We start from the raw sequence: 24,858 nt of genomic DNA, 5'->3' as shown, positions 1-24,858 counted from the left end.
TAGTAGACAGAAAAGAAAGAAGCAACACAGAGCAACAGGCTAAGAACAGTCCTGCATTGTGAGGACAAGGGCTTAGTTATTCAAGAGTTTTCTTTCCCTCTCTTGTTTCTCGGGGGGAGGAGTAGTGTTTCAAGGCAGAATAATACAATCATTTGTCTGTGTCAGGAAATTTATGGTTTGACTTCACCATGTGTTAAAATATTGATTCTCTTTCTAACATATGCTTTAGATATTGACAATAGTTTTTCTATACAGAAGACTGACTTCTGCATACAAAAGGTAGGACTTCATCATAGGATCCAGCGAAGCTGAGTAAAAACAAAGTGATGTAAGTGAAGCACAAGTCTCAAATTTTTTCCACTCAATTAAATAAAGATAGCAAGAGAGACACTGAGCAGTGTGTGGCGGTAAGAAGCTGGAATAATTAAACAATAATATGACAGACGGTGCATTTACGGGCAATTACAGCATGCCTCTGCTGGCACTCCAAGGCACAGGGCCAAAGACTTAAGCGATTCAAACCACACAAGTAGAGCAGTAACCTCCTAGAAATGCCAGGATAGAGCATTTGGCCTGGGAGCCCAGGATGGGACTTACACACAGTCAGGTCTCTGCATTTACCAGGTTTTAGCAGGAAGAGCAGCCTGTCAAAAAGCTGGTTTTGTGTCCCTTGGATAATAGATTTCCAGACACTTTTACGTATGTAGCAGTGAAAGAAAAATCATCACACTGAATAGGGTCATCTCCTTCTTGTCTTTTGCATACAGCTTGAGGATCCCACTGCACCAAACAACAAATTTAAAATAAGTATATTCTGAAAGCTCAACTAAAAGAAATCACTTGTCTGTCAACTCCCTTTCAAAAACAAGGACTGGGTTAAACACAAGCTATCAAGCTTCAGGCTCTGAAGGCATTTGGGATTCTTTGGGATTCCCTCAGGGAGTCACACCAGGCTTTCTGTTCCCCGCCTTACCCCACCCAGTAAACCCAAACCACCTTCCTCCTCCAGTCTCTGAAGTTGGGCTCTGTGTCCCATGGTACCACTCAGCAGCTTAAGGAGACAATTGCATGAAATCTGCACCTGTATTTCTGAAAGCATTGGTGTGCATTGTTCAACACAGTCACAGTCATGCTGGCACCCTGCACTTCTGATCTTGTCAGCACACACAGAGGTGAAACACGCTCTAGATTTTTAGAAAAGAAGAAAAGAGAGAGAGATCTGAGTGGAAAGCAAACACAGATCAGGTGCTGCTAAAAGCTTCTTAAACTGTCAACAAAGTATGTACTTAAACTCAGGAGAGAAAGTCACCTTCAAGATGGGTAGTTCTCATCAAAGCAGCTTTATTTTTAAACACCCTTTGTCTGGAGCTACATGATTATACAGGACTCTGAACCAAATTTTTGTTTTTTAAAGTAAGGACTTGATTCCAGACTTTCTTGTAATATGGAAAACATGGAAAACGTGAACTTGAAAGGCTCAAAAAGCAGAAGGAAAATAAAAAGCATTTAAAAGGTACAGAGACAAAAACCAAGCCTCATAAACAAATGGGATTGGCAACATTGCTTCACCTAAATGCTTTTTTCTTCTACTTAGTAGATGTTTCTCAAGACTTGAAATAAGTGTTGTTTTGTATCTGCAGGGCTTTCAGCAAGTGGCTGCCAAATTACGAAACACTCTGGATTCCAGCAATGCACATCTCTGCTGTCTGCTGCACTCGGAGTATCTGGGAAGAGGAGGAGGAAAACAAGCTTATCATTTATAAAATTATTGCTGGTTTTGTGGTTGTGAGGCTCTCTGCAGTGTACAAGAATAACTTGTTTGTGACATCAGTAAAACAAGGATGTGCAACCGAGAGCGTGTTGTCCTCTCCATGGATACCACACTCACGTTTTCTCTAACACTGGGTTTTATCTGAAGATCAAGTCTCAGGACTTGGGAAGCTGCATGCCACGGGGACACAACTTGAGACCTGGGCATCATGATGGTTGTAGTCTAGTTCTGATTTCTCCAGCCACGTGGGGTGACACCGAGATAATGCACTGACTCAGCACAGACCCACTGCAAGTGCACGGTGCTTTTTCCCAGATTGAAAGGTTTTGGCAAATAACTTTCTAGCTATTTCTGGAAACTGGAAAGGTCCATGAGAGAAATGAGTGTATGTTCAAGCACATGTTGATCCTAGAGACCAAAAATGGCAAAAAAATGGGGTATAACTATGCTTTCTTCAGCATAGGGAAAGATTTGATCCCTCATCTGTAATTAGAAAAGTCACAACTTCTCTTCTTGCTTCTTTTCCAACAAAACAAGGGGAATTATGTCCTCCATGACATGCTTTTCCCTCTTAAGTGTAGCTAATACCACTCTAGTGAATAAATCAGCCTTACTCAAAACTAAACTCAGTACTGTTTTTAAGGCACTTTGAAAAGTAGGATATTAAGCTGCAGACAATGCCTATGCCTCTCTCTCTCATCCAGACCTCCCAGTCCTGAAGGTGGTAACTGTGGGGTTTTTTCCCAACTGAGAGAGGTGTCTTAAAAGTAGACTTACAAGAAAACAACCTCCACAGTCACGTCTGTCCCAGTACTATCAGCTTTTTAAATAAGCTGCCAAGCTGGTATTTGAGTAACTAAGAAAATGGATTTAGTATAGGATGCCAGACTCCACTTCTCAGTCACTAAAATGCTCATGTAACAAATCGAGCTGACCATTGTTTCTTATCACCAAGCAAACAAACCCCGTTGGCAGGAAAACTGCATTTGGAAAGTGATTCCCTACATGACTGAGACAGGCTCCAAACGCCCGTCCTCACATAATGCTGGACTCCAGGCAGTCATTGGCACTGTGAAGGACACTGGCAAAAAACCTGGCCTCCAATTTGATTTACAACACCTTGCTTTCAGTTTATTTCTGTTGCTCCACAGGCTGTATTTTTTACCACAGGAATAACTTTTGGTTCCACAGTGTGGAATTTTCAGTCATAACTCACTGTCTTTTATGTTCACTTTCAAGCATAGCCATATCTAAGATGCTGAATTGTTTTTTAAAAACAAACAACTACCGAATTACTGATCTGGAAACTGCACGTACTGTTTAAAATGCCCTGCTCTACAAACATCCATCATAAATCCGTCCCTAGTCCTTTCCCTTCCAGTCAGTATGAAATACTAATTGGCACGTGGACTAACACATCAGACAAAGAATCTTTTCCCATTGAAATCAGTCAGAATGCTTCTGAGCACTTCAAAGAGTAGAGAAGGATGTCCCAAGGGAGCACGTCCATTTTACAGCGTCATCCATGCCAGTTTTCTGACCTGAGAGTGGAGTATGTGAGTAACAACAAAAAGGGCCCATTTCTGCGCTACCCGGGACCAACCCAGAAGTGTTATCTTTGGCCAGCTCCACAAAAGGCAGGAAGGAGGAGACCCACTCTCACCCTCTGTGGGTTCTGCTGGCCTCCAATCCAACATCAGGCGAGGCTTCCAGCGAGGTGAAAGCGGGTTACCTGAGGGACCGTCAGCTTCCTACTCTAGGTTGCTTAGAGGAAAAAGGAAATAGTTCTGGAACAATGCAGACAGAGACTTTAAATAACTATCAGAGAGGTGTCGCTTACTGGAACATAAATGTTTTATCACAGTTTTATGTCCCAGCAAACCTAAGCCTTGGATCCCACAGCTGACAGGTCCAGCACGGTGCCTAAGCTTGCAGAGGGGAGCATGCCAGCAGCCACCATCAAGGCAGAATGGAAAAGAATTATTAGCAAAAATAATTTTCTCCCTCATTTTACTCATCCACGCCAGGCTCTGTGCATAGCAAGAAGCCAGCTCTCAATCCTAGAACAATTAAAGGAGTTGTCACCACCTGCCAGGGCCAGGTTAGCAGGATTACCAGCCTGCACTGCCAATCCTCAAGGCACACACTGTGTGCCGGGCACACAGGCAAGCTCATTAGCAAACTCTAAAATTACACCACGTCCCGGAATCGGGGCTTGCTGGGACATCGCAGAGGCCCAGGATAGGCAAATCCCTGTCCACCGACACCGGGTCAAACCGCGGCTCCCCAGGGGGGTTTCCCAGGGAAGCTGCTCCCAGCGGCAAGGATCTTCCAAAAGGCGAACCTATCCTCTTGGGGGGCGGGGGGGATCCCGGTACGCTGGCCCATCAGGTTCGGCGACATTTAATCTCTCGGTGTTTAGAAAGACACCGGCTTTTACTGCTGTTTACATGTCAAACAGGACCTTGATTCACGTCGCGAATCCCGAGGCGCTGCCTGGAAGTGAACACCGGGACGCGTACGCCCTGGCCACGCCTGTCTGCTGGACGGTGTCTGCTGAGGATTTTCTGTAAAAAAAAAGAAAAAAAAAAAAACAACCATAAAAGCGCCCAAAGCCCAGGTTTGAGGCGAGCGGGGGGAGGTGCGGCGGCCCCGGCGGGCGGGCAGGCAGCGGCTCGCCGGGGCCGGGCAGGCCCGCGCAGGTGGGACGGCACCGCCCCAGCGCAGAGCCCGGCGCAGCTGAGGCAGGGAGCGGCATCCCGGCCCCGGGACAGCCCCGGTGGAGCCACTCCCGTCCCGCCCGGCGCTGCCCCGGCGCAGCGCCACGCCACGGACTACAATTCCCAGCGCGCACGTTGGCAGCCAGCGCTCCCGCTAGGCCTACCACTCCCAGCATACACCGGGAGGGCACGACAAGTAAAGCGCGGGCGGGGCGCCGCGCGGGGCGCGCTGGGAGCTGTAGTTCTCCCGCCGGTGGTCCCGTGCGGAGCCGCCATGCCGGAGGGGACGGGAGCGCTGCGGGAGGTGCTGCCCAAGCAAGGTACGGCCCGCGGGCGCGGCTCAGCCCGGCCCGCCCGGCCCGGCGCTCACGCACCGCCCTTCTCCCCCCTCAGGACAGTTGTCGGTGGAGGACGCGGCCACCATGGTGCTGTGCAAGCCCAAGATCCTGCCGCTCAAGTCGGTGTCGCTGGAGAAGCTGGAGAAGCTGCAGCGGGCGGCGCTGGAGGCCGCGCAGCCGCCCGAGGGGGCTCCGCCGCCGTCCGCGGGGGCCGCGCCGGCCCAGCCATAGCCCCGGGCGGGGGGCGCCGAGCCTGGCGGGGCCGAGCCTGGCGGGGCCGCTCCCGCGATCGAGGTAGCGCTTTGTAACGGGGCTTGCGGATTAAAGTCTGGCCTGGAACGCAGGAGGTGGTGCTGCGCTGGGCGGGGGAGGCCGCGTGTCGGGTGCTTTTCGTGCAGAAGTTCCGCTGGTCGCTTCAAGGGCGAGGTTTTAAACGCGGCTTTAGAGGTACCAGAACCGCCCCCGGCAGGAGCTGTTCTGGGAGAGCCCCGGCAGACCGCGGGAGGAGCCAAGTTACACAACCCCACTGCTCTAAGCGGCGTTTACCAGACCCGCTTAAGCAGGGCATCGCTTGTCTGCTGGAGCACGTCGTGTTCCCGGGCCTGGAACGGTACTTCCCAGCACTTCTGAACACCTCAAATCTTGACATGAAACTGAAAAACACAGGAGAGGCTCCACTGTGTTCCTGTACACGAGTATTCCTTAGATTCATCTTCTTGTTGAGCAAGGGCTTGGCAGAGCTGTGCTGTACAGACACGTTCACAGTATCTGTGCCAGCCTGGGCGCTCCTACGCCAGGCACTTGTGTTTTCAAAAACAGATCTGGTAAATACTTACCATGAGTTTAATTACTCAGTGCTCTCACGCTGATTGCAATACCAAAGGGCGGTGTTAGATGTACTGCCGAATTGCACACACTTCAGAGATTTGAACACAGTTAAATTTGTTCTGTTTAAAAGAAATAAAAAGGAGGCACAAACAAGAGCTTCACAAAAAATATTTTTAATATGTTTTACCAGAACTTTTCACTTTTCCAGTTACATAGAAAAAAAAGACAAGTTCGGTACACGGGGGGTGAAACCAACCAGTGTTCTCCCCTGAAAAAGATGAATTTATCTTTATGATCCAACTCTTTATTTTCTTGGGCTCTTTAAAACAAAGAAACTTCTATTTTTTTTTCCTCCCAAAGCACAGTATTTCTTCAGCAGCAATGGAAATGGGATCACAGCAGCTCAACTTGACCCTTCTATAAAGCTTAGTATAAACAGTGATTTTTATGATGACAGCACTGTCCTGGAAAGAGCGCGCAGCAGTCGGACATGGATGCACATGGGGAATGATTAGGTCATAAACATGGCACGTACAGAGATAGCTTATTTGAAGGCACCACCACAGCAGTGGCCAGTTGTTCTACTATTATGCCCAAAGAAAGAACACTTCTTTCTGAAATTTACAAAACTATTTAAAAAAAAAAAAAAAACAACAAAAAAAACCAAAAAAACCCAAAACAACAAAACAAAACCAAAAAAAACAATTTGTACCCAAAACATGTGCTTTTAAAAAAATACGAACTGTGCTAAGCAACTCTCAGATTTGGTATATTATATATGTGTATACATATATACATACACACACGGAAGAAGCATGCGTGTTTGTATATATAGATAGCCAGCTATGTTCCCTTTAAACTTGTAAGGCTTCAGGAGTCAGTTCTCACATTCAGTAGCTTTCCAGCTTAAGACGACCTCCATCTCCTTCGCTCACGAAACGCTTTCTGCCCCTGTAAGAAAGTAGAAAATATCTTCAGTAACTGAGAGTAGCATTGCTTGGTTTTTATCCCTAAGAAGAACTTTCTTGGGAGTCAAATATAAGGTGTGCAAGTTCAGCAGGGTTAGCAGTGATCACAGTATCAGCTCAACTGCTTAAAAATGCAAGTTTGAAAACCTAGGAATGGCAGTTTTCTACCCAAAACTGAAGCACAAAAGCCAAAAATGCCTCTCAGCATACTAATGGTAACTGAAATATAATCAAGCTTTTGATGCAGTGATGACTCTCAACCCTCCCACATCCCAAACTTGCAAAGCATTTGATACCAAGACACACACAAACACAGTTTTAAGTGTAAAGTTCACAAATGGAGGCTGTTCTTGATAAAGACACTAACATTTCAAGATCCAAATTTATCACAAGCTGTCAAGATGGTTTAAGAACTCTAACAAAACACCTAAACTGGAAAAGATCTGTCGAATAAACAGTATTCCCAATGCATAAAACTATGAATAATAGTTCTGACATCACATTTAAAAATTTACATGTATTTACATGTATTCCCCACAGGAAATGATACTGGTTAATTGTATTGTGACCATTAAGGAGAAAAGAGCAGACTGATTAGCTACAGTCCAAACAGAATTAATTATGCCATAAGTAAGTAAACAACAACAAACCAAAAGCACTATACAAACCACATGACAGATAGATATGAGGGATTGGGTGTATAGAACTTACCTCACATTAGTGTCCTGACATAAAGATTAGAACTGGTTGTCTCATCTTAGAACTCTATTCATGCTGTTTGGTAAGTTTAAACCATTTTTAAAGGATTTTTTTTGGGGGGGGATTGCCCCACTGTAGCTGACAGTTTTCCACTATCACCTACATGGATCATTGTGACACCTGAATCTTCCATCTCGGTGCTGGACTCATTTCTATCAAGCAAGTCAGCAATCCAGAGGAGAGGCAGCCCTCATCCTCTGGGGAGCACTGAGGTGCTGCCTGGGACTCACCAGAGGCTGACTCCCCTCAACTGTTTATCCCAGCCTCCACATAATAGGTTTCACATCAGTGCAGCTTCTTAATAAACTTTTTACCAATTCAATTCTCTGTCCATCCTCCATAGTTTCCACTTCCAATCTGTAATACTGTGGTCACAAGATCCTGCTTTCTGTTACCCACAATAAGAAGAAAGCAGTGCCTTCGCCATCTACAATGAAACAAGTACCTTGAAGGGCAGAGGTCTCTCAGTGGTTTGGAGATTATTCCAGCCTGAAAGCATTCCTCTACAAACCGCTCAAGCATGGAATAGGAGTGTGGCACATCCAGGTTAATGTCTGGGATTTCACAGTAAACTCGTTCGTAGCCCTGCAGTACAAGGATTCAAATAATGATCTGGTTATTCTACAATTTTATTACAATTTTTAAATACGCTTCTGCACTCAGAGGATTTATTTTTCAATATGGTTTCACACATACCATGGACATTTTCAACAAACCTGAAGCAGATCAGCTGCCAGTCAGTGAAAAAACAAGGTATAATACCAGCCAATACCAGGGTATTGTGCAACTACCTACCTTCATAAAAACACCGAGTTTTTAACTTCTTTAGAAGTCAGAAATCCAGACAGTACAAAATCTGTACATTAGCCTGGCTGCTACCACATGGGTAGTAACATGGGAAGAAAACTTGGTATGTCTTCCATGTAAATGAACAAAATGTGGCCACAAATCACCACCAGAAGTTTATGGAGCAAGAGAAACAATGGTTACAACCAGAGGTGACTTCATCACAGCTGGGTAAATTCTGCCCTAAGTCCTGGTGTGGTACCCAGTTCTGTGCCCTGGGACAGAACTGCTGTCCCATACTCATACCAAGAAGCAAAGCCATGGCTGACTCCAGCTGTGTAAAACTAGTTTCTATACACCGTTCTAACTGACACTGTAATTAGTGGGCCTTTATTGTACTACTTTAATTAGGAAGAACTACCAGATAAAAGATAAATTTAAAAGTGAAGCAATATTGCAGTGTTTTAAATTATTCGTTTTGACCATTTAACTGCATAAAGGCAGCTAGAAATCTTTGTATTGTACATACATCACAGAATCATTTAGGTTGGAGAAGACCTCTAAAATCATTGGGTCCAACCATTAACCCAGCACTGCCAAGTCCACCAAGTGCCCCCTCTGCACGTCTTAAATCCCTCCAGAGATTCCCTGGCAACCTGTTCCAATGTTTGACAAACCTTTCGGTGAGGAATATTTTCCTAATACCCAATCTAAAGCTTCCCTGGCACAACTTGAGGCCATTCCCATAAGCAACAAATTATTTGTATGATACAGAATGGCCATGGAGAATGCAAAAAAAAAACAAACAACCTAGCAGTCAGCAATAGACTGCAAGTAGTACTTAAATGAAGGTAGAATGAAGGTAGAAACTACAGAAATTTTGGAAGACCTTACACAGAATTCTCTACGTGCCATACTCACTCTTTTCATTTGGTCCACAGTAATGACAGACGACTTCCAGAGAGTCTTCAACAAATCCAGTATCATTTGAAAGGTCTTTTCTCCAGTTGACTCCAAGACCAGCACAATGGCCTAAAACAAATCATGCAAGTGTTCTGACTAAAAAGAAAACAGTGGCTCAGGTACATGGTGTGTAAGTATATGAAGTGCAAAATGGAATGAATGCGTTATGAGGCATTTTCTGAGGAAACAAGTCCATTTGTTACATACACTCATAATGTCAGTTTATTATTATTATTATTATTATTATTATTATTATTATTATTATTATTATTATTATTATTATTATTTGAAAATGAAAACTGATGAAAAGTTCTTTAGATAAAATAAAAGGTATGAAAAACCAGAAAGGACCAGACAGAGTGAGAACTATTACCTTTCTGTCTCTGGTTTCAGAACTACATGACTATATCCATCTGGCTGCTGCAGTACAGATGGCATATAATTAATTTTGTGAAATTAATTTTGTATCCATAGGTTTTTTGTATCTGTGATTTCAGAAGAACTAAGAAGTTTAAAATCTATAAATCTTCACAACCCACATCAACTGAAATGATTCTGGTTTTCTATTGTGAAAGAATTTTCTAAAACGAGTCAATATACTGCAAAGGAAATTTTGTAGATTGTGGGTGTTCAGCTTTATTGGTAAACAACCATTTCCCAATCTGGCAGATAAAAGAGTACAAATGGTAACAGTCTCCCATATAGTCTGGGTCTGAAATATCTCAGAGCTTTTACAAATCTGCTAGATGAAACAATCCCACCCTGAAAAAGGAAGCTCTACAACTTAACAAAAACAGGTAACACCCATTAGAATACCCAGATATCTGAAACTAAAAAACAAAACAACAAAAAAACCACCAAAAACAAACAAACAAACAAAAAACCAAAACAGAGCACTGGGAGTTCTTTTTGCTGCTATTCCACAGCAGAAAATAATCTTGAGCTCTCATTTTTCAGGAGAATTCATATCATAATATGAATTCAACTATTTAACCCCCCAAAATTAGTTCAGGATCTTCCCAGAGTCAGCAGCAGCTTACTTGTTGCACAATACACACAAAAATGAGCACACAAACCATTAACTTTACATGAAACAATTTAGTTATTCAAATAACAGAACAAGCAACCTGAGCTTCAAATTCCAGTTATATTATTTGCATGCCCACATCAGATTGCTGACAATTATTAAAGGGACTCTGATTTCTCCTTACTTCATATACAAGTTCATGGTGAAAATGGGGTACTTCCAGTTCCTGAAGGCAACGCTCAGCTTCCAGTACATCTCCGGAAAGCAAATACTCTTTCAGCAACATATCAATCTATTGAATTTTAAAACAAACAAAAAATCCCAACATTAATTAGATAAATTTAAAAGCTGTCAACTGTTTTGATAATCCACAATCAACCCAGCAGCAAGTTAGTTCTTCAAACTTGCTTCCAGTCTTTTTATAAATGTAATTAAATTCTGGCATTAATTAAATTGAGACGTTATCAGTAACCTGAAACAAAGTGTAAGCCAAATACCTACCCACAGTGCTAATGCACAAGCACCAAAACCAGTGCTTTATAAGCTGTGTTGTATCACCATAGAAAGTTAATATGGGTGCCATTAAGTGCTCCCTTGAACGCCTCCTCCTGTCACCTGTTACACTCACAGCCTAGACATTATTTTTATTATTTCCTTTAAACCTGCTTACTTCACAGAATGGATCCCTAAACACTCCTGTTTCTGCCTCTGTCTTTTTTCACAGTTGTTACTGTGCTTTTGATCAGCAATGCCAAAAAATATTAGTTTATCTAGTTTTGCCAGTTTCATCTTGGCTCTTCTAATTACTTCAGCATTTTATATTGTGAGCTCTTAAAAAGCTAAATGCTTAAAAGTTTTGCTTAAGGCAAAAATAAACATACACTTGCAATATAGAATATTATTGTACTAGCATGTTCCCAACAGTGACAAATACTACAAAATCAACGAAATTACCTGTATCAGTTTTTAAACACTACTTTGTATAAATGAATTATAAAAAAGAAAAAACCCAAATAACAAAACAAAACCAACCTCTTTAACCAGGTGTTTCACGGACTGTTGGCCCCCTCCTGACCCCCACACGCTGTCAATGCGCTTCCCACCCTTGCTCATGCTCAGCAGCACAGTCGCTCGGTCCAGCGCAGCTCTAAAAGCAGAGTCAGTGTTTTAGAACAGTATTACAGAACTTCATTAAAATGCATCTGCAATTTCTTCCATGGCCGTTTCTCTTCAGGCAAAGCTACCAGATATCAGGGAAGAGGTCAGGGTTAGCAACTCCTTGGGAACCATGCAGCAACTGAGCTCCCTAAGTTTTCTGCCACCTTTACACTCCTGGTCATACCATGGTAAGGTCAGGTAACAACCCTGTGATGGCATGATCTGAGTCATCAATGCAGACCCTGCAACATCCTCACAGAAAAGAGCTGAATATTTTCTTATGCAGAGATGGGTTGTATCCTGGCTCCTCCAAGAACGCAGCTTGGCAGGTATATCTCAAACAAAGAAGGCCTGAGTTGCTGCCACACTGAAGAACAGCTTTTCTACTGAAATATTATTTTCCATTTGGGTCTAAAGAATTATGAAACCTTAAGAATTTAAGCCAAGAAAGCACTTCAGAAGGTAAATATGTAGTTGGGAAAAAATGGCACAAGCTAGGGATGCTTGCCAGTGTGTTGAAAAAAAGAATAAAAAGGGAAGTAAGGTGAAAAAAAAGAAGCCTCAGATACAGTATGTACCATCCAGCTAAAGAAGGAACAGTTATCCCAGTCCTCATGCTGGGGGCAAGCCAATAACAATAACTCTATTCACCAAGATTTAACGAGCAGAAAAGACTGGCCAAGAAATAAAAAAGGCAACAAAGCATCCCAGATGTGCAGAATGCAGGCTACAATCCTTCCAATCACAGGAGACATTTGTATAAGTGACAGACAATTGTCACGACTCCCGAGGTAGGCAGCTAAGTATGCCCCTTCCTTCTAAAAGTGCTCAACTACAGTCATTACAAATGCCACTTCTAGAAGATACAGGAGTTCAGCACCTCTGTATCAAGCCTGAAACATATACTTACGAGAGAAAAAATAATAAAACATGACTCATTATTAAAACATCCCTCTTTGTTAGGGATTGCTCCTTCAAACTTCTCACACTGACATGGAAAACAATTACACTTCTTGACAAGTAAAGCATTATAGAGAAAGTCTCAGAAAGCACTGCACAAGCTTCAAACCTTTGTAAGGCAAAACAGTTAATCCCTTGTGTATTTCACAACATATTTACAGCAGCTGTCCTGATGCTATATTTACTCATTAATCACATTAAAGCTTTTTTTAAGACAAAACCTCCCATAACCACTTTTTGTTGCAGCTCATTTTTCACCCTCAAACATAAGCTGGACAACAAATCCGACAAACTGAACTCGTATATATTAATACATTTGTCAGGCACTTTCAGTATTTCTCCTCTGACTTGTGTCATTCTGGATTTTGTTGGGTTTGTTGCAGACTTTGCGGGGTTTCTTTATTATTTTAAATTTAAAAAAAAAAAGCTAAAGAACCATATGATTTATCCTGAAGTCCTAAATTCCTGATCATCACCTTTGACATTTGGAATATAAAATTGTCACTATATAGAAAAGAAACTTACCGAGCTTGGACACAATCCACAGTGCCTTTGTAGCCATCTATATAGGTGTTGCTTAGAATCCCATCTCCAACAGCTCTAGCAATAAACTGGCCCACCAACTGCAACAAAACAGAAGCATTTTTAAGTAAACATTGAATCTCAAAGAAGTTTTAAGTAGATAATTATAATCTACTTGGTTTTCAGATTTTATTTAAATGAGCTGTCTCAAAGTAAAATCAGCCTCGGAAATTGGGTGAGGATTACAGACAGTAAGAAAATCAACAGATATTTTTTTAAATATAGAGTCTATTTCAATTTACTCAATCTATTTTAGCCACACAACACTTTTGACTACTGGCATAAAAATTTACAAATATACCTGTGGTGCCCTGGGAGAATCCAACACCAATTCAGGTAGTTCTTTAAGCAGTCTATCAAATGATTTTTCCACATCAGTTTTGCTTACTACTGTCCCACAAAGGTCGGAGATAAGCTTAGACGTCATTTCCCTGTGACTGGCCTTCCCCTCTAAGGCCAAGGAAACAGCCAGCACTGGCACACTGTATTTCATTTCACCGAGGTTTAAATTCTTCAGCATCTCCTAAGAAAGATTTGAAAAACAAAATTTTTATTATTTAAATGTATAAATAGATTATAAATAAATAAACACATATTTATGTGCTTATATTTATATAATTACATATATGCTTCTGCTCAGGTAATAAATGTAACTGCTTGGGTACTCTTATAACACATTTCTTGCCAATTTCTCTATAAACTCATTTACAGCTAGCAACTGGATTACCCTGTATGCTACAGGTTTGCCACCTAAAACAAAGAAATAAAAAGGCATGTAACATACCGAAACTTCGTTAGTATCTCCATGTTCAAAATACTCCTGTATGATCGGTGTTAAAGTTTTTTCAAATGCTCTTTCATCCAGAGGTAAAACTACTGTTTCATAGACACAGTTCTCCTGTTTTAAAAGATAACAAAAGCATATCCCCTGAGTACTGTCTCTTCTTATACCTTATGCAGTGCTAATACTTTCAAAATAGATCTTCTAAATCCTTAATGCTTTATTCTTGGTAGTCAGTATTCTGCCAGAAAATATCAGATTATGTCTCTACTGTTAAAGTGTAGACAATACTGGCTAGATGTTATGCTTCTTCATATTTTGAATTTACTGTTACCTGAATTCAACTGAAAGGCTGAATTTACTGGTAAACAATGGTAAACACTCCAAATTCTGTTCCTAGGATTCTGCTGACATCACATGAGCAGACAGTTCAGGAGCCCATGTACTGAAGGGAGAGCAACAGAAGCTCCTGTCCCAGGCCAGCACAGCTGTGCCACAGCAGCTTCCCCTGCAAGTGGCGCTTGGGTCCCTGACAGCAAGTCCCTGCCTTGTTCCCTCTTCCTTAGTGACTGTGTGACCACACAGGTGATACCATGTGTGAATCAGAGAAAAGGCATTGTCAGAATATTTGTGAGCAATGACGTTCTCCAAGGGAAAAAAAGAGTCACACAGCAACTACCTCTTTTATCACCTGTCCTGCAGAGTTCCAGCACACCAGATCTCCCTGCTATCATTCAGTTCCCTACTCTGCACAGACTACAGAAGCAACATTTGGAGCAACACTACAGATCTGAACAAAGAAATGCGAACAAAGACTTAGTTTTCCAACTAAGGTTTAATGGAAAGAAACTTTCCATGATCAAGAAATAACAGCAGAAGTCAAAAAACCTATAATTCCATCACACCAGCCTCTGTTAACAGAAGCTATCTGGAATATTCATTCTTCGTTAAACTTTCTTCTGTGTGCTTCATTTTTAATGACTATCTCTATTAATGTAAAATATTGAATTATAGGGAAAATTGATCCTGGAAGAAGGTTTTGATATTCCCACATGCCACTCTTTCAGCAGCTATGGCTACAGCAAATAGCCTCTACTCAAAGGATGCCACCATTGTTCTGCTTATGTCACACAGAACTTACAATTATATTGATCTCAGGGACTTTAACAGTGTGTTTGTAATCAGCGTTTCCCTTTTAATGTTACAAAGCCTCCTCTGCCCAATGAGCTTTACTTTCTTCCCCTTGCCCCAATAATATGGCTGTAAGATACAACCTTCCATAACATATTCCAAATAAATACATGTCAGCATTTGTTTTTTGTTAGTGTTTGAAGAGTTTATACCAAATAGATACAAGACACTGGGAGGGTTGGGAATACAGGGACAAAAAAAAAATCCATAAAAGATACTGTCCCCCACTTAACTCCCAACTTGAGCAAGTCTGTGTTGCATTTTTAACACAGTGCCTGTGTGCAACACAGAGCAGCACTGCAACATTCACCTCCATGGGAACCAGCAGTGGAGAACACACCCGGGAAAGGAGCGCTGCTTAGTCAGGCACATAAAGACAGCTCAGGGGGTAAGATTTGTGAGTATTACACTGTGACACTTCTACACCAGCTGACTTTAACTAGCCAATAATCCATTTTTTAACATAAAACTGAGCATTTAGTGCAGCCAGGCTGACATTCACATAACTCATAAGGGCAAGCTTCCATTAATATAACAATCACAGCAAATGAAATCAGTAAAGGAAATAAAACACAACTCTGCAAAGAAACTGTTTGCCTACCTGGTCATCATCATAATTAGGATCCTTAATATCTACTTCTTCCACATCATACACTTGACCTGGTGTCCCCCAGACTCCTTTACCACCTGCTCCACCTGGCAAAATATGGGAAAGTAAGGACCACCAGTTTACAAAGAACACTTCTGAGTTCAACACAAGATCCTTTCACTTAAAAGTGATCTATCACTGCTTGTACCCAGCTCTTGACTAACAATATATGCTGAAAAGGGTATGTTTCTCTGATGTATTCTCACTTCAGCAACCAGTCTTTTCATCACTTTCCAGTAAGACTCTAGGAGCAGTATGAAACTGCACAGGAATTACTGAAGGTTGAAACTGTACTTTCAAATATAACCATGCTTTAAATTTGCATTAGTAACAGTTCTGTGAAACACCAACAGTTCAAATTCATGTATTAAGTCTTCTACAAAAAGGTACTTACCTCAAAGGCAGAAGTTAATTGATCACAGACATATAAGATTTTCTGCTACATACAAGAATTTCATGCTACTCTCTTCACTAAGTTACACCAACCTTTCTTTGGTAGACCTCTGCCCTTTCCAGACCGGGATCGCCTGTCCAGGAGTTTCCCCTTTGGGCTCGTTGGTACAACTCCAATCTTCAGTGTCTCTCCATTCTCACTAACAGAGTCTCCTCTCCCAGAATCTCTAGAAGAGTTTTTCCTCAACCGTCTCTTCGCTTTAGCATTTATTTTGGCTTCAGTAATCGAAGTTGCAGGAATCCAATTTCCATTGATTTCAGTTTTTCGTTCCTCAGATCCACCATTTTCTTCATCACCAGAAAATGGAGCATCATTTAGATTCTCAAGTTCTTAAAAAGGAGACAGAAAAAAAAAAATCTGTTAAACACTTTTATGTCAGAATACCAAAACACATTGCATTTAAAAAGGATTATAACATTATACAGAACATCTATTTCCAGCAGCATTAAGGCAAATTATGTTGGTTTTAAAATAAGACTACATATCACAGTAATAAGGAGTTCCTTATTCCCTTGCACAAAATATTTACAGCCTAAACAGAGCATATGTCAAGAGTTGGAAAGCAAATGAATAAACCATTTAAAAAACGTAAACCACAGAAAACCCCACCCTTGTTAAACAAAAACTATCAGAACTCTTCAGTGCCTAAGATCTAAGTGCCTAGTTCTCACTCCACCCACTCTTCTCTTCATTTAGAAACAAATGAAACTGCCAATACAGTAAATTCTCTACAAACTCACTAATGTTAAAAGAGTAGTCACAAAAGTGAAATTAATTCCCTAAATCATCAACCAACATTCCCCTTTTTCAATTCAAGGAATTTCAAACACAGCTCACTAGCAAGAAAAGCAATGGTTTAGACTTAGAAGAATATAAAAACGTCACTACTTTTAGATCTTGTTTTTAAAGGTGGGGAGGGAAAATGCTGTTTAATACAAAGCTTGGAGAGTTCAGTAATGAAGATTCATAGAATACATAAAGTCTTTTGAAACAGTGGGATCTCTCTTCTCTATGGATTGCTCCTCACTGTAGCTTTCATCAAGACTGTTTCTAAAACAGACATGGATTATTCTCCAGCACAATCAGATATAATAGGTTTGTTTCATACCCAACAGAAAACTCTCTCACAACTTAACAATCTCTAAATGTCTCAGAGCACCAAGAAGTGCAATAACTTCACACTTTAAGGAAGCTAGTGCACATTTAAAATTTAGACCTCAAGTCCTATTTCACAGCTAAGTTGTGTGTGTGTGTGTGTGTGTCCTGTGCTGTATGGTTCAGCAGAATGTTGTACTGAGAGCATTAGAGTCAAAACCCTTCCTAAGCTCTTCTTCCCTTTCTTAACTCATCAACATTAAAAAAAAAAAAAAAGGCACCTGGGGACCTATTTACATTCCAGTAAGTACCTTAGGAGTCCTTGCAAATTGAAAGATACACACACACAAAGGGAACAGCCTCCTTTTCTTGCAGACTAAGTGGAATCTCAAAGACAACCTATAGCTCCAGTCCTAGAAGAGCAATAATAAGGCACACAGAGGCAGCTGGTTTTCCAACTGTGCCAAACCTGCTTTACAGAAAAGTTTACTGCCATGAACTCAGAATATGAAAAGTATTTTAAATTTGTATTTGAACTTAGCTAATGTGTCACTTCACCATACCAATACATCCTCATTAGAAACATTCATTTAGCAATACTTCTCAGAACTGTGTTTTATCACTTCAAAACAGGTCCATGAAAAATAGTTTTGAAAGCAAAGTGCGCTAATAAAATATTTCCAACCTCCAAGTATTTACCCATATCAAAGAGGATACTACACTACAAACTGAGTAAAGTTTGATGGAACTGCCTCCTTTGTGATCAAAGAAATAACATTTAGATACTAGTGTTCGCAGATGCGAATGCTACAGCTGAGCAAATGCAGCCATTCCAGTCTAAGCTTCATCTTTCCACTCATTACTCCCACAAAAGCATTCCTTTTACGCTTGCAGCAAGCTAAAAGAGAAAAGCATGCATCAAATCCAGGAAAAGATTCCTCACAAGCAGCTTTCTCAGTTTGTCTAACATTTTAATAAAACAATGAGAGATTTGCATAAAGCTAGCGGAGGGGGAAAAAAGCAAACCCAAACAGAACAGGTTTCCTTCCTCTCATTCCCCAGGAGACCCCATCAGCACAACCAGCTCATCTCAGACAAATATGCACTCAAATTCTTCATGCCCAGTCTCCCATGAACTTCTTCAGTTTAGACCTGCGACCTGGCAGTCCAGAAACTACACTTTTCAATGACCAGTTCTTTCTCAGTTTCCAAAGAAAATGGCCAACAACTAACACAAGTCTGGATCTGGCAACTAGGGATAAAAGGGGAAGCTACAGTCCAACCTCCTTACACAATCTTGAACTCAGGTTCAAGACTAACGGAAATCCTCCACAGGGAACATCCAACCCATAATACTTAATATTTCTCACTGCATTACTAAACTAATATTTTTTATATAACACTGTCACTTCCAGCTGCAACCTCCTTCTCCATAATACTGTAACCAACTGGCCCTCCACTATCAGTTACCTGAAAAAACAGGCTGGACACATATAGTATTTTCCAACAATTTTCTAAAATAAAATAATTTAATTAAAAGTACATACAAAATGATGCAGATCTTCCAGCTTCTCATTTTTGCATCATAAAACCTCCACATACATAAGCAATAACAGTTTTCTATAAACTTTAATACTTTGCTTGCTATATACTAAGAAGTTACCCAAATTTACCTTATTACCCTGCCATTAAGCCCAGCAGACTCACTTAAAATCTGTGCTTTTATGGTGCTACCTTAATTAACAAAGCCTTCTACAAATACTGACCTACACGCCAATTTAATTGTCCAAACTTGGTTGACACAGCTCTCTAGCAGATTCCCCTTTATTATCCAAATACATTCTAAATTGCTGAGAAGTAATGTATCTTCTACATCAGCCTAACCCTGCTTTAATATAAGAAATCATATGGAGCATGTTGCTACCTCAACTGCATTACATACCATCTTAATGGACAACATTTTTTTCTCAAAAACATTTAAACCTACAAAACCTCTGAATAAAGGAGTCAGTCCAGACCATCAAAAACTTTGGAGACACAGAAAACAACATGAAGCTGTGTTACCTTGACTAAGCATCATAAGAGACATTTGTGATATGGACAAAACAGTGAATTTCAGAGCAGTCCCTAACACATATGTCCTAAATTTTTCCCATGCCAGCCCACTTCCAGCCAAGCCCTTCATCTTTTTATTTCCTCTAATTTTGAGGTAAATAGTTACTTAAAAGCGGAATTTGTACCTCTCAAACACACCTACACATTTTACTTTTGAGCTTATTCTTTTCTTCACGCCAGCATTACTTGAACTCAGAAGATAAGAAGACAAGTTCCAATACTATTCAGGAACTTAAAGAAATGTTAACTTTGTTATTTTAATAAATTTTGAAATAAATGTGATAAAACAGGATACTATGATATAAAATTGAAATAACTATTCTGTAAATTTTTGATGAGTTGTTTGGTTTTTTTTAACCAGTACTGTTAGAAAATTATCGGGTAATACATTTTTTCTACAGAGAACACTTCTAGTCAGCTAAGCAATTTTAAGTGAAAAAATACTGAATACATTACTTACCTGTTGGGGTGATATAAATGTGCTCCTTTTCTATTTCCATGGTTGCTTAACAGAACTGACTGTGAAATGTAAAGTCTTAATGCTTTCCTTCCAAAGCCTAAACAGAAACAGAGAAGCTTAGGGAAAGAAAAACACTAGATCAAATTTTAAAAGTAAAAAGCTGCAAAGGCTTCACTCACAAAATGCAATGCAAAAAGCAGGGGGTTTTAAGTTATAATTAACTATCAGTAACCACTGAAAAGTTCCTGGGAAGGTAAATGGTGTAGCATGAGAGAAGCACCACTCTCAAACACCTCTAAGCCTGGATATCTTAGCAGCTGTCAGTTCTGTTGCTTATAAAGGCGACAAAAGCCGTTATTTTAAGGGTAAAGGCCCTGTGTATGCACCTTTTTTTAGCTGATAAAAGCCCCTGCTATCAACCTATACTGTCCTTTTCTCCGAAGTCGTTATCTGTGTGAGCACACAATATCAATGTTATAATTGCATCCACTGACAGGAACGTTCTTCACGTGAGTTATACTGATAAAATGGTACCAAGTTATCGAGTTCAGACCAGCCCTTAGAAAACAAGTTAATTTTTGTTCCTCCCCTCAAGGACAGAGTCTTATGTTCTATTGTACAGGTATATACAGCTGTCAAGCTTTCGCATCTGTGCTTCTGCACCCTTCAAACACTCTTTACAACAACCATTAAATCTGCAAGGGATAAAGTTCTCTACACTTAAACACTTCTCTTCTTCTGTTACTCTTTCTCCCTCTTCCCGGTAGCTGCTGTCCTACAAACCACCCCAGCCCCTGTGAAAGGGATGGCATCATGCATCTTTCCTTTATGTAAGGAAATTTCCTTTATTAAGAAATTAAGCAGTCTCAGATTTCCCCCATACACTTTTCCACCTGCAAGATTTTTACAAATCGCTTCGTAGGCCTGGGAATATCATTAGTATTTGTGTCTGCCCCGTAAAAATTCAGTGGCTCTTTTTTCCCCCCCTCTCTCATCCTTTGTTGCCCCGAGAACTGCTCACCATTGACTGGCAAGATCTTGACACTAAAAAACTGCTCTCCCTTCCCCTTTTCTTCTCTTCCCTTGTTTTTCCCTCCCCTGCCCACTTGCCTACCACAGACCCATGACTCATCAAGGACCGTTGGCAATAAAGCAACTCTGGTTTAGGGCACAGCATTCAGCTGTCATTATCTTGGGTTTCCTAGTGCCAACCCAAGAAGTTACCAGCCTTGTGTAATAAGAGTCCTCCCTGCCCCACACCACTTCTTTAGATAAACATTTTCCATGAGTTACCTCAAGCAGTCATTCAGGAGTCCAAGTGTTCCCAGTCACTCTTGGTTGAGAGATTTCTCCGTGCGGGTCTCAGTGTAATCTGTGCAAACTATCTTGTAAGAACAGCTTTATTCTTCCCAGTGGAATGTTCCATCAGTTGTCCACCTCTTTGAAAAAGACAACAAAGGACAAAACTTGTATTAAATAATAATCGCAATTGTTTATAATCAAGTCCTAAATTGCAAGTGGAGAAATGCTTTTCCTGTAGACGACCCTGGTTGAAATCCTCCACCTCTGACAAGATAGTAAATAACAACACAACTTCCATGTGCTGTCTTTCTCAGATCCAGCACCTTACTTTGTTCATAACAAGGATGACAGAATACCTGAGCCCTACAATTCCTGCTGTCACACTGATCAGGAGATACACCCTCAATTTAGCAATGCACCTTCTCAACCCTTCAGTAACTCAAGCCACCAGATCTGCTGGAGCTTCAGGATTCTGGTACTCATCACTGTATCCAAACCCCATCAACCTCATCACTTTCTAGTTTGCATACAGCACTACCAATCAACGTTGAAAAACTGCCTTAAAAACATCAGAATAAATAACCCCCAGATTTTGTTACAAGAGATAATACATGAACAAAACGGACAGAAGTCACTTTACGCATCTGCAAAACATGAATGCTGCAAGAGATCTTAAGATGAATCACTGATATGAACAGTGCTTTTAAAGTAGTTCATCAGACAAGGGTATTTCCTAAGTCACTGAAATCCACCTATAAAATATGCTTCGTGCTCTGTACCCACCACCACTCCTTTAACCAAACAGGCAACTCTACCCCAGCAGACAAACAGTGGCACATTAACCTTTAGGAACAATACATGCTGCAGGACAAGGCCTCCAGAACTCATCAAGACCTCCCTTACGTGCAAAATATCCCTGAGGAACCTCCCACATAGCATACACTTTTTTCCCCTTCTCCCCAACTTTAGGCCAACCTCCCCCCCCCATCACCGAAGCTTTGGAGACCCGCCAGCACCAGCTGCTGTTCTGCAGCCACACACACACACACACACACAAACCAGGTGAGATTCAGTACCCGCACCAAACCCGTGCCACGGGCAGGGACCAGCGGCGACGCAGCCCCAGCCCTGAGGAGCGGGAGGGAGTGAGGGCTCAGGCCGCTGGGAGCGGGGCCGAGGGCCTGGCTGGCGCACAGGCACAGGCCTGGCAGCAGCTGAGGCGGCTTGGCTGCGGCCCGGGAGAGCCCGCAGCCCCCGGGATGCGCTCGCAGCTCCAGGGATACGTCCTGGGCACCGCCGCTCCCTGAGGGCCGCCGGGGCCGGGCCGCGTCCCCTCAGCCGCCGCCGCGCGCTCCCGCCCCCGCCGCCCGTGCGCGCCCCCGCCGCCGCCCGGCCCCGCCCCCGCGCGCGCGCCCGCCCCCTGCTTGTTTGTGTTTTCTACCCCAGCGACCGGGCCGCTGTCGGCGCCGCGATTGGCTGGTTCCTGCCCGCCGCCGCAGCCAATCGGCAGGCGCGGATGGCGGCGGGCGGGGTCTGGAGCGGGTTCGGATCTGTGGGAAGGCCGAGACCATGTTGGGCGGGCCGGCGGGGGGAGCGGGAAGGAGCCATTGGTGCGGGATGGGGAGGAGGGGGCGCCGCACACGCACCTGCCCATGGCCTGCGTTTGCTCCGTGTGACACGGCCCGGAGCCCCCACGGTCCGCACCGGGCGGTCACAGCCCGAATCCTTCCGCTTAGGGGGATCATTGGCACCGCTGGGCAACACCTGTGACAGGGTTTGGGTCACGTGTGAAGGGACGGATCCCTGGACGAGGAAGGACAGCTCCTCGCATCCCGCCTGGGGACGCCGGGTGTTTGCACCGGGGCAAGCCTGGACAGCTGTACCTGGATCCCCCTCAGCGTGCTGTCTGCCCCCTTTCATTAGAAATCAATTTTTTTTTTTCCTTTTCTGAACTAAAGCCATCAGAAGAATAACGTATTATCTCTTTTTTGTGCGTGTTTCTCTCCCCTAACAAGGGGATTTCAGACCTTTTGCTGCTCCTCCACACATGACCCCTCTACCATTTCTTCAGCACTGGGACAGGGTTTTGGGCGGGGGACTGGGAAACTCCACAGACTTGGCAGGCAGGATTCCTACTGCTCAGGCAATCGACGGGAAAAGGTGCTGCATCCGCCTTCTCCACTGCTGGAACTCTGAACACAGTGCAGGTGTAAGATGGACAGCCAAACCGTGCGTGTCCATCCAACAGCCTTCCAAACTTTCTACCTTATTTTAGTTTACGTTTACCCTATTTATTCCTTGCAAACCGCCTGAGGCCAGACACTTAATTAGAGATGACAGTCATTGTCGTGTTTTGCTTCCATTCACGGTCTCTCCTAAAAACTCAGCTAACCCTTTGTTTTCTCTCCCTAATTTGTCACTCCCGAGAGCCCAAGCAACAGCAGACCAGCTCAATGAGGGAAGCAAACACAGATCAATTCTGCTCTGGTACTTGTGTGTTACAGGATTTTTCAGCTGCCAGTGAAACTTCCTCAGTTAACAGATTATGATTTGATTTTCGTAGTATTTTTATATATTTTTCCAGTATAATTCTACTCCAAATCTGTGTACTTCTGACTGAAATAAGAGCCAAAGTTCCCTTGTGTAAGAGCTTCTGAATTCATTTACTGGCCCAGCTCTGCATGAATCATCAAAACTGGGTTTAAGAATTAAAACAACAATTATCTGTTAAAAGAATGTGCAGCACGATTGCATATTTTTATGATAAATACTTTCCCCACAGACAAATGACAGAAAGAAAACTTTTCTTGCTCATGAAGGCACTAGATTCCAGACTTTTTAAAGTCAGAACAGTCCAACGTGCTCACACAAGACTTTTTTTCATGCACAACCTAGAGGCAGACGTTGTTTCCCCATCAATCAAAAACCAATTCCTAGTTTGCTCTTTGCACCTCCACTGACTAGCGCCTACCAAGCAAACCACTACAATGTCACAACCGAGATTTGGAAAATAAATTCCAGCTATTAACATAGATCATGGAATTCAGCTTCCCCTGCAAGGCAGAAAGGGGCTTTAAAGAGATTTTTCAGTAAAGACGTGGCAGAGAATCTGAAACAGTAACCAGGACCTGCACAAGGGAAGATGCCACAAAATACCACATCATGCCAATTACACATTTTAAAGCACTGTAAAAAAATTGCTAGAAGATTTTCTGGTGACATTTAGGACTGGATCACTTCCAAGAGGCCTAAAAGCTGGGACAGTAGTCAAAAGAAGATGAAAAACCTTAAACCATCCAGCACACCTCCAGACAAGAAAATGGTGTGTTTTTTCTTTCTTCTGCTGAATGTGTCTATTAGCAGCTGAGTTATCAATCACTGAAAATCTCCTCTAGATTTGACTGTGCATATTTTCTGATTTCTAAAGCACTGTGACCTGTAAAAGAGCTGATGTGCATGAAAGATCATTTGTATTTTTCCATTGTATCAACCAGTGTACTAAAAGATATTGCCTCTTTTTGCCTTTCTAACCTCAAAACTGCCTGCAATAATTAAAAGACAGCTGATCACATGCCAAGCTCTGATCTGTGGAGTCCTGCTTGCTCCCTGTTGCCCTCCCTCCCCCACCATACTAATAGCAAAAATACTACCAAAATCCCCATTAAAACAAAAGTGCAAAATTCCTCCTCCCCTAGGAAAAAAAAACCCTCTCTAGACCATTTCTGGTGGATTTGCAGCTCGAGGCAACCTGTGTGGGCTGCTCAGCCCAGCGCCCGCTGCCCCGCACCTGCATCCCGGGTTACCTGTGCCGACCCGCGCCAAGCGGGACCCGCGAGGAGCTGCCAGGCCCCTCCTGCGCTTCCACCCCGAGCTCTGCCGATCACCTGGAGCAAAATGCTTGCACGGAGGCGAGCAGGTCACTTTCTAGCAGCCTTCCTTCCTTAGAGCCTG

General features: G+C 42.4%; 2 protein-coding genes and 2 long non-coding RNA genes across 9 annotated transcripts in view; 2 read left to right on the top strand and 2 right to left on the bottom strand.

The window, feature by feature from the left end:
- LOC135418224 (uncharacterized) overlaps positions 1-2,396 on the top strand; it is a 9,524-nt gene extending 7,128 nt beyond the window's left edge. The window contains exon 2 of the long non-coding RNA XR_010432346.1: positions 1,641-2,396. This is a non-coding gene — a long non-coding RNA (uncharacterized LOC135418224). The remainder of the gene's footprint in view (positions 1-1,640) is intronic.
- Positions 1-4,753, bottom strand: part of LOC135418222 (uncharacterized) — a 6,039-nt gene extending 1,286 nt beyond the window's left edge. Inside the window, exons 1-4 of one of the 3 annotated variants that reach the window (XR_010432342.1) lie at positions 3,435-4,753; positions 1,570-1,724; positions 1,082-1,184; positions 598-780 (exon numbers count right to left, since the gene is read on the bottom strand). This is a non-coding gene — a long non-coding RNA (uncharacterized LOC135418222). The remainder of the gene's footprint in view (positions 1-597; positions 781-1,081; positions 1,185-1,569; positions 1,725-3,434) is intronic. The other 2 variants (XR_010432343.1, XR_010432344.1) reach the window with 2 other exon arrangements.
- On the top strand, positions 4,687-14,612 carry BBIP1 (BBSome interacting protein 1). 2 transcript variants are annotated; one of them, XR_010432341.1, is made up of 3 exons: positions 4,687-4,811; positions 4,885-5,123; positions 14,042-14,612. XR_010432341.1 is itself a non-coding variant. In XM_064663296.1 (2 exons), exons 1-2 carry the CDS (start codon positions 4,766-4,768, stop codon positions 5,058-5,060), a joined length of 222 nt encoding a protein of 73 aa, XP_064519366.1. In that variant the 5' UTR covers positions 4,687-4,765; the 3' UTR covers positions 5,061-5,172. The 2 variants fall into 2 exon arrangements, 1 of the variants encoding a protein (XP_064519366.1); XM_064663296.1 differs by lacking the exon at positions 14,042-14,612 and having other exon boundaries at positions 4,885-5,172.
- Positions 5,815-24,858, bottom strand: PDCD4 (programmed cell death 4). Of its 3 annotated transcripts, none has more exons than XM_064663292.1 (13): positions 24,711-24,858; positions 20,899-21,044; positions 19,606-19,702; positions 15,968-16,264; positions 15,434-15,528; positions 13,645-13,758; positions 13,162-13,383; positions 12,804-12,901; positions 11,193-11,307; positions 10,345-10,452; positions 9,092-9,202; positions 7,830-7,969; positions 5,815-6,608 (listed from the first exon to the last, which is right to left on the bottom strand). In XM_064663292.1, exons 3-13 carry the CDS (start codon positions 19,643-19,645, stop codon positions 6,548-6,550), a joined length of 1,401 nt encoding a protein of 466 aa, XP_064519362.1. In that variant the 5' UTR covers positions 19,646-19,702; positions 20,899-21,044; positions 24,711-24,858; the 3' UTR covers positions 5,815-6,547. The 3 variants fall into 3 exon arrangements, with proteins under 3 accessions (XP_064519362.1, XP_064519361.1, XP_064519363.1); XM_064663291.1 differs by lacking the exon at positions 24,711-24,858 and adding an exon at positions 21,984-22,277; XM_064663293.1 differs by lacking the exon at positions 24,711-24,858 and adding an exon at positions 21,967-22,243.

Source organism: Pseudopipra pipra, chromosome 8 (genome assembly GCF_036250125.1).
Source record: "Pseudopipra pipra isolate bDixPip1 chromosome 8, bDixPip1.hap1, whole genome shotgun sequence".
Lineage (NCBI taxonomy): Eukaryota > Metazoa > Chordata > Aves > Passeriformes > Pipridae > Pseudopipra > Pseudopipra pipra.
The sequence above is the reverse complement of the archived record's forward strand: the minus strand, read 5'-3'. Positions and strand labels throughout refer to the sequence as shown.

Bases quoted from the DNA above. Each gene is read 5' to 3' on its own strand.
- BBIP1 (XM_064663296.1), top strand. From the start codon at position 4,766: ATGCCGGAGGGGACGGGAGCGCTGCGGGAGGTGCTGCCCAAGCAAG. The intron at 4,812-4,884 runs GTACGGCCCGCG...CTCCCCCCTCAG, and splicing joins GGAGGTGCTGCCCAAGCAAG to GACAGTTGTCGGTGGAGGAC.
- PDCD4 (XM_064663292.1), bottom strand. From the start codon at position 19,645: ATGGAAATAGAAAAGGAGCACATTTATATCACCCCAACAG. The intron at 12,902-13,161 runs GTATATTTGTAA...GTTTTGTTGCAG, and splicing joins ATTCTCCCAGGGCACCACAG to TTGGTGGGCCAGTTTATTGC. The intron at 7,970-9,091 runs GTGAGTATGGCA...CTTGTACTGCAG, and splicing joins CTGTGGACCAAATGAAAAGA to GGCTACGAACGAGTTTACTG.